General features: G+C 44.8%; 1 protein-coding gene across 2 annotated transcripts; it reads left to right on the top strand.

Annotated features, from left to right (window-relative positions):
• The first annotated feature begins 1,014 nt into the window (after positions 1-1,014).
• On the top strand, positions 1,015-6,507 carry ZFP1 (ZFP1 zinc finger protein). Of its 2 annotated transcripts, XM_014454354.2 has the most exons (3): positions 1,015-1,431; positions 1,512-1,638; positions 3,569-4,827. In XM_014454354.2, exons 2-3 carry the CDS (start codon positions 1,596-1,598, stop codon positions 4,645-4,647), a joined length of 1,122 nt encoding a protein of 373 aa, XP_014309840.1. In that variant the 5' UTR covers positions 1,015-1,431; positions 1,512-1,595; the 3' UTR covers positions 4,648-4,827. The 2 variants fall into 2 exon arrangements, with proteins under 2 accessions (XP_014309840.1, XP_006087140.1); XM_006087078.3 differs by having other exon boundaries at positions 1,015-1,638; positions 3,569-6,507.
• The last annotated feature ends 2,234 nt before the right edge of the window (positions 6,508-8,741 follow it).

The following is an 8,741-nucleotide window of genomic DNA, read 5'->3' as shown; positions in this document are numbered from 1 at the left end:
ACAGAGAAAAATCAACCAAAAAAATGTCATAGGTTCGCCATCTATCTGGACTAGAGAGAGGAAGGAGAGACTAAAAAGACAGAGGAGGAGAGGCTAGAGAGAGAGGAAGGAGATACTAGAGAGAGGAGGAGGAGGGACTGGAGAGAGGAGGAGGAGGGACTAGAGAGAGAAGAGGAGAGGCTAGAAAGAGGCATGAGAGAGAGGAGTAGAGAGAGATGAGAGACAGACTGAAGAGAGTAAAGAAGGTGAAAAGAGAGATCGACAGGGAGGACTGAGTAGAGAGGGAGGATGGAGAAAAGCTGGTGGATTTGGAGGGATTGTAGAGAGAGAAAGGGTGGTGTATGGGGAGGTGTTGAGAACAGTGATAGAGAGCAGATTGGGGAAATTAAGGACAGAGAGGAGGCTAGACAGAGGGATAGAGGAGAGTGAGACTGTACCCTACAGAGTAGAGAGGAGTGAGAGGGCACGAGGGAGGAGGGATAAAGAAGGAATGAGAGTGAGGAGCGGGAGGGACGAGTGAGGGTACTTGCCGGAGCTTCCTGTTGTTCTCCCAGGTGCCACTCTCGCATCTGTGTGCTGTAGCCTAGGTGTTTCTGGGAACCCCGTCCTTTGGGTTTCTATGCAGCCGTTATTACATTATGGTGATTGGTAACCTCATTTACCATGGCGTTTGGCACCCTCCAAACCCTCTCCTCCACCAGAGGTCAGCGTGGGCTGGAAGTTCCACCCTCTAATCACATGGTCAGGTCTGATGGTGACCAGCCCCTGTCCTTATGCCATTTCCGGAAGTCACCTCACTAATATACCAAACCTTTATCAGTCTCAATTCTTAGGTTAATGTAGGGCAGTGATGGCGAACCTATGACACGCGTGTCAGAGGTGACACACGAACTCATTTTTTTTGTTGATTTTTCTTTGTTAAATGGCATTTAAATATATAAAATAAACATCAAAAATATAAATCTTTGTTTTACTATGGTTGCAAATATCAAAAAATTTCTATATGTGACACAGCACCAGAGTTAAGTTAGGGTTTTTCAAAATGCTGACACGCCAATTTCAAAAGATTCACCATCACTGATCTAGGGGCTTGGAGAGCTGTGAGCCAGGAACTGTGGACAAAGACCAGATGTATTTCTTATAGATAGTATCACAGAAAGTCTAATCTACTCTTTAATATTGTCTAGTTTGATACCATAAGAACAGTGCCTGTGTGAGCACCATCCTGCACTGGTGCCCGTCACTGCTGCGCACTGATGGTTAGAGAATGCTAGGGGTTTCATCATCGTAGGTGCCTGTGCCTGAGACAGTGCCAGAGATAGGGGACTGAGTGCTCGAACCTCTATAAACACACTTTCTCACAAAAGGTAGTGAAGATGCTGGGTTGGTGTCATGTAAATTTCCCTGGCGAATGACCCTCACAGCAGTGTGGTAAGAATAACTCTCCACATGTCCTTTCTGTATCACCAAACGCTCGCCATTCCAGAATGAATAGCAATATGCCATTTCAGGAGTCAGTCTCATTCACGGATGTGACTGTGGACTTCACCCAGGAGGAGTGGGAACAGCTGGACCCATCGCAGAGGATCCTGTACATGGATGTGATGCTGGAGAACTACAGCAACCTACTGTCAGTGGGTAAGGACAGCTTCCAGGCGTCACTGTTTACCTAGGGGCGCTTATGTTCTTTCTCAGTTACCAGAAGTTTGAGCTTCTAAATCACTAAGTGGTTTGGCCTCAAGCTTCACATGTTACAGCTGAGAGTGACTACTGAAGTTCTAAAGTCCAAGCAGTTAGGAGCTGCGATCAAACCAGATGTGATTTTCAAGGTGGAGCAGCCGGAGCTGTGGCTAGCAAAGTTAGAACTGCAGTTGAGAACTCTCTAGCGAAGCTGTGGAAGGAGGGAAGGAGAATCAGAAGCCACTAGAAGTAATATCCCAAGGATTATGAATGAGTTGGTACGTTTGAAATATTAAGTCTTTTTTCCCCAAAAATCCCTAAACCCTTAGAGACAGCTGCAAACAGATGACCTATCTGCCCCAGATGTCTGAGTGTTGTATATTTTAGCTCAGGGCCATTGGCATAGTGGCCTCAGGGGAAATAGATTTTTCAGTGCAGGAGTGACATCCTTGTCCTGGACACAGATGGCAGCCGCAGCACAAGCGCCAGGAATGACCAGTAATGCACAGAGGAAAGTGAAGGTTATGCTAGACCTAGGTGGAGGCTGGGTGATCTGATCCTTAAGATCCTGTCAAATAAAAATAGGGACAAGACTAGTTTGGGGAAGAAATTAAGCATATTAAAAGGAGAGAGAAAAATAAGATATAATAATGAAAATACTTTCTCCAACAGCTTCAATAGAAAAAAAGCAATGAGCCCTAGCTGGTTTGGCTCAGTGCATAGAGCGTCAGCCTGTGGACTGAAGGGTCCCAGGTTTGATTCTGGTCGCAGGCTCCTGGCCCTGGTTGGGGGCATGTAGGACGCAACCAATCGATACGTCTCTTTCACATCAGTGTTTCTCTCTGTCTCTCCCTCTTCATTCCACCCTCCCTAAAAATCAATGGAAAACATATCCTCGGGTGAGGATTAAATTAAATTTTAAAAAAAATGCGATGAAAGCAGTAGTAGCATTGAATCTATCAAAAGGATCTTGGGTCCTTGGATCAATTTTATGTTTCCTACAAAATATGAGTTTCTGAACCTTTTCATTCACTTGCAAAGTCTTACTTTAAAGCAGCGATTTTCAACCTTTTCATCTCATGGCACATAAATTAATTTAGAAAATTCTGCAGCACACCAAAAATACTTTTTGCCAAACTGACAAGAAAAGGGGGGTATAATTTTGATTCATTCACACCAGACAGCTATTGTTGTGTTGGCTGTTGTCATTTTTAAAGTTGACAATCTAAGGGAAAAGTGGTCAGTGCCCCTGACTAGGCAGTTTGCATGTTTTAAAGTTCTTGTGGCACATCCGTGTGCTGCAGCTCAGTGTGGGCATCGTTGCCTTAGAGACGGGAGCTCCTCAGTAGGATTGTTTCTGCAAAACAACAATGCTGCCCGTGGGAAGGGAGAAGGCGGGGAGAGAGCCTGGACACATGTAGGCGAGGTCCTGGTCCAGCCACAGTGACGCAGCGTCAGAGTGTGGGTTGCTAAACTCAGGTCTGCCTGTGTCCTTTCCTTTACTATCTTCATCTACTTGCTTGCCTCTGTGCTAGCTGTGCAGTGTCCCTGAGGACAAGGTCCCCTTCGTCCCTGCAGCGCCAGCCTTCCCACATGTGTTTCCTGTTGCTGCGTTTTTATTTCTCTTTACCCCTCTGTGGGTCGCTGTGTGATCTGGCAATGCTACTTGTGTTCACTGTCAGTTCCCACTTTTTTTTTGCCACAGGGTCTTTTTTCCCCTTGTCCTTTCAGAGTTTAAGAGGGAGGACAGATTTGCACTGGGGACTACTTAATTCTGGAAGACCGGGTCCCAAACTAAAAAGGCAGCTCTAGGATGGGACATTTGGGGGACCTTCTGTAACATGACAGCAAGAGGCCTGACGGAGTGTCCTTCCTGTGCTCTTTCTAGAGGTGTGGAAGGCTGATGACCAGGTGCAGCGGGAGCACAGTGACCCCGAGGAGCAGGCAAGGCCATTCATAATCTGCAAGAACCAAACCCCAATTGAGGAAAGAAGTGATCTCTTTGAAAAATCATTCAATCTGAGCACAGACTTTGTTTCTTTAAGACAAGTGCCCTATAAATATGACTTGTATGAAAAAACTTTGAAATACAGTTCAGACTTACTTAACGGTGGCAGCTATATAAGGAAGCAAGCTGATGAGTATAACGGATTTGGAAAAGCACTTCTCTATCTAAAGCAAGAGAAAACCCATCCTGAAATGGAATACACGGAATTTAACAAAATTGGGAAAGCCTTCAGCCATAAAGAAGCCATTTTTAAACATCAGAAAATTAGAAATTTGGTGCAGCCCTTCATTTGTAATTACTGTGACAAGGCTTTTTCCTTTAAGTCACTCCTCATTAGTCATAAGAGAATACATACTGGAGAAAAGCCGTATGAGTGTAATGTCTGTAAGAAAACCTTCTCCCATAAGGCAAACCTCATTAAGCATCAGAGAATTCATACTGGGGAGAAACCCTTTGAATGTCTTGAATGTGGAAAAGCCTTCACCCATCAGTCAAACCTCATTGTACACCAGAGAGCACACATGGAGAAGAAGCCCTATGAGTGCAGCGAGTGTGGCAAGACATTTGCCCAGAAGTTCGAACTCACTACACACCAGAGAATTCACACAGGGGAGCGACCCTATGAGTGTAATGAATGTGCAAAAACCTTTTTCAAGAAATCAAACCTCATCATACATCAGAAAATTCACACGGGAGAGAAACGCTATGAGTGCAGTGAATGTGGGAAATCCTTCATCCAGAACTCACAACTCATTATACATATGAGAACTCATACAGGGGAGAAGCCCTACGAGTGTACAGAATGTGGCAAAACATTCAGCCAGCGGTCAACTCTTAGGCTCCACCTGCGAATCCATACAGGGGAGAAGCCATACGAGTGTTCTCAGTGTGGGAAGGCCTTCAGCAGGAAGTCCCGACTCAGTGTCCATCTCAGAGTTCATATCGGTGACAAACCCTGACCTGCAGCAGGTCGGACTGTGCAACACCCTCCCACCAGAACCCTTCCAGTCGGGGAGAAACCGCCTGAGGTCCTGAGGAAGCAGGGGAAATCATACTAAGATACCATCCATCAGCTCAAAAACGCCAAAATAGGGTTCCCTACGGACAGCGGTACTGAAAGTTAGATGTGATACCCAACTGAAGAACACATACCAAGAATATCCAACTATAAATAGACATGCTTAACTATTACAATGAGCTTTTTAAAACCTTGAATGAATTATTTAAACCTTGAATGAATTTAAGGATGAAATCGTCTGGGAAGCAGCAGAAAGGATGTACAGACAGTGCCCAGGGATAGAGTGGTTGTGTGCGATTATGCCACAAAACCACAAAAGTATATTTTAGATCTGCCCGTGTGAATTTAACGGTCATTGGGAGTTTGAAATTCCTCTAATAATTAGGACACATCAAACAAGATTTTCCATATTAAATATCACATGTGTTTTTTTACAACTCAGTATGCATTCCAGATGAAATATGGAACAGATTTTAAAGTAGCATGTAACACATTTTCTCCTGCTTGCTGGCATATAGAAGTTGGTGTGGCCATTGTTAATGAGCTGCCTCTTAATAAACAGAGACAGTGGTGAAGTTCTAACCTGCTTCCAGGCTTGCTGAAGCATTTCTACAAGCATCACTTACATGATTATGCAAATATGAGATAATTAAGAGGAGGTTAAGAGTGAGAGGAGGCGGCTGTGGGCTGTGTTACTCAGGATGCACCACAGGTAAAAATGGGCTACAGAGAATATCCACATCCATCATGCTGGCGTTTTCTGCTGGCTGTTTACACACAAATGCATGTCATTTACCAAAATGTGTAACCCAGAAACCACTTGTATTTGTGTTTCCCCGTTTCTCTTAATATTTTATGAATTGTCTTGTAAAAAATGGTAGGATGTGTATGCAGTGCACAAATGTTAGTTACCTTCCAGAGACTTTAAAGGGAAGCTTATTTTAAAACTGTCACATGCCTTGTTGCTTTTTAAAATTTCTATGTGCATCCTCCACTTTAAAGAGACACTTTTGCACATTCTGTTTAGGGGACGCACTTCTACTTCCTTGAGTTTCACTATCATCAGCCTGAAACATTTCCCTTTGGAATCTGACTTTGTGAACCTTTCATGGAAAGGCTTAACTTACACTAACAGTTTTATAAATTACACTGTTCAGTGATCTCTCCATCTATTGTATAACTCAGAGTGATATCATCTTAGGCTTGATTTCAGATTCACAAGTTCCTCCTTTTCCTCCATCACAAATCATGTCATTAGAATTGTAAATGGCAACCGAAACTGGCTTTTAAAATTTTTTGAAGACCATTGATGTGCTGTTACTATACTCGCATATGAATGTGAGCGACTCTGAACAAATTTACTAAAACATCCATAGTCCAATAAGTCTAAGTTGTCATCTGATCTACTAACAGCTGGGAAGCAGAGGAGGTTAATTTCATCCTCTGCTGTTAGAGTAAACTGTGAGGGCCTTGGGAATCACTGTGACCCTGTCTTTTAACTTTAAGAATATACATATTCTTCCACGCAGCACTCTCATGTTTGGGAACCTATCCCTGAGAAAAAACTAACGTGCCAGTACATGAGATTATGTTTATCAATATATACTGTCTATTTTGGTAAGTACATAAGGAAACAGTGTAAATGACCACCAGTGGGAATGATGGAATAAATTGTGGTGAAACGGATCATGGTTGATGGCATTCCACAGAAAATGTAGGAACAACTCCTCCAGGTCAGATGAGGGCAGCGGGAGGGGAGAGTATATACCACATTTTCTAAAATAAAGATCTAAGAACCTTATGTGTGTGTGTTTTTGTATATGACTTTATGAGCCCGGAGAACAAAATTCTCCTAAGTCAGAAATAGAATTGGAAAGTTGTTCATGATTCCTTAGTCCCTAAATTAACACTCATACTAAAACCACACATAACCCATTGAAATGGGCACGTTAAATAACATGAGTTAGCACAGCACCACCTAAGGCAGGCTCTAGCTGTCCTGGCTGTATTGTGCCCTTGATCCTTTTCTCAACAAAAGCACGTATTTTCTATTCATTGTTCACTCAATGGAAACCTTATATAAACGGAAAACCAGTAAAGATTTTAAAAAATGCAAGGAATGTCATGTTGTTATTACTCTAAGTTATAAAGTCCAAACGCTTTTCGAACACGTACCCACCCTTACAACGGCCACCGTGATCACAGCTATGACTGTACTCTAGCGAGCTGTTTGCTCCCAGGGCCTGGAAATTCAGATCAGAACCTCTGATTGTTTTTAAGTGTCTTGTCATCATAATCCAAAGTGGTTTTAGATGAAACTTCTTCTGAAGACAGATCCTGTAGCCTGACCCTAGGGCTGTGTTTCTTTTATCCTCTCAATCAGCCTGGAGGCCGGGTCACTTCCTGGGGGGAGACCAGAGGCCAGGAGGCAGTGCCATTTGCACAAGAAAACCCAGCTCACAGGTGTTTCCAGACTCACCTGGACCTGTCTGACCCCAAAGCCACCCCCACTGCGCTGGACTCTGGGACCTGTTCTTACTCCACTGCTATTTTCATTTTGGAGATTTTCTTTCTATTTCCGTAGATATTTCTCATAACCAAAGGGCTGAAATATTTTTGCTTTTTCACACTGTTTTATGCTTTTTAAATCTAAAGTTGGGAATTACCTACTTGACATAATTCTCATGTGGATAAATCTTGGTGAGTGAGGACTAGTCAGTCATGTGGGGAATGAGGTGACGAATGACATTCTAGGCAAGAGGCACAAAGCGTGCAAAAACGAGGAAATGTGAGACGCTGGGGCCTCAGTGTGGGGGACTCAATGGGATGCAGCTGAAGGTTCAGTCCCAGCCACCATGTGGCTCCTGTCACAGTGGCTCCCCTTGGCTCCCTGTCGTGTCCTCATCCTCTTCAGCTGAGTGGCCAGCCAAGCCCTGGTCTCCCTACCTGCACTCAAGAGCCTGTGCCATCCCCTGGCCTTGTTTGGTTACCTGACTCCTGTCAAGTCCTGCGGCCAAAGTACAATGCACTCTGGTCTCACTTAAGTCTTCTGACTCCACCCGGTCTACGCTCTGCTGCTTTTGAAAAGGAAAAGCCATAGCGCCTCCTGCTGTGGCTGGATGTGGAACACGGTTGGGACCTCTCTCCCCCATTGTCGAGCTGTTGGCTAACATTATTGGTGACCACCTTATCCTCAGGTCTCTCTCCTGCCCCCAAAGAGAGGCCATCCTTCTGCCCGGCACACACTTGAATTGTTGGATGTGGAACCCACATTGGAATGAAGAACCTACCCCTCTCCCTTGGTTTCATAAGGACTGTCAGGATGTTAAAATACAACCACAAACCAACCAAGACACCCCTATTGAAGTTAAGGGGCTCATGAAAGAACCCAGAGAGGGGTACGGAAGAACTCGAGTTACTGGAGGGTACAGGGAGCACGAAACCCCACGAGAAGTGCAGACCACAGCTGTTAACACTAACCATGCAGTGGATGTGGGACATCATTCCTTCCAAAAAGATACCGTGAGCGCCAGCAAGGGGGCAGGCATAGCGGCTGCTGGGGATACGGGGTGATTCTATGATGACAGAGGCTCCTGCCCGGGGTGTTTATGGATTAGGGGTGCGGCCCAGCGCCAACAGAAAACCTGGGCAGAGGACAAGCTGTGTGATGAAGCAGGAAACAGTGTGGGCTGGGCCCGTCCCTGTGAGAAAACTGTGAAACCACCAGAGTAGCATCCTCTGCTTTTAAAAAGTGCACGAGCCGGATGCTGACTGGAAGGGACTTTGGGTAGCGTTGCCCAGAAACAGAAACCCCGCCAGGAGGAAGTTCTGCCAATTCAAAGCCCCCATTTCAGTCGCTTTCCACAAAACTCACAGCAGTCAAGTGCTTCCTGCTTCCTTCTATCTGCTACTGAGTGACAACAAACCATCTTGCAAGGATCCAAGTTCACTTGAATTCCTTCTGCTTCCCTAGCTCTGTTCCTAGTGTCTCCTGATGCCCCCACCATCCAGGCTCCTGCGAATGACCTCAGAACT

Source organism: Myotis lucifugus, unplaced genomic scaffold, assembly GCF_000147115.1.
Source record: "Myotis lucifugus unplaced genomic scaffold, Myoluc2.0 scaffold_35, whole genome shotgun sequence".
In the NCBI taxonomy this organism is placed as follows: domain Eukaryota; kingdom Metazoa; phylum Chordata; class Mammalia; order Chiroptera; family Vespertilionidae; genus Myotis; species Myotis lucifugus.
The sequence above is the reverse complement of the archived record's forward strand: the minus strand, read 5'-3'. Positions and strand labels throughout refer to the sequence as shown.

Coding starts and splice junctions, on each gene's coding strand:
- ZFP1 (XM_006087078.3), top strand. CDS start 1,488: ATGAATAGCAATATGCCATTTCAGGAGTCAGTCTCATTCACGGATGTG. Junction 1,639..3,568: donor CAGCAACCTACTGTCAGTGG/GTAAGGACAGCT, acceptor TGCTCTTTCTAG/AGGTGTGGAAGGCTGATGAC.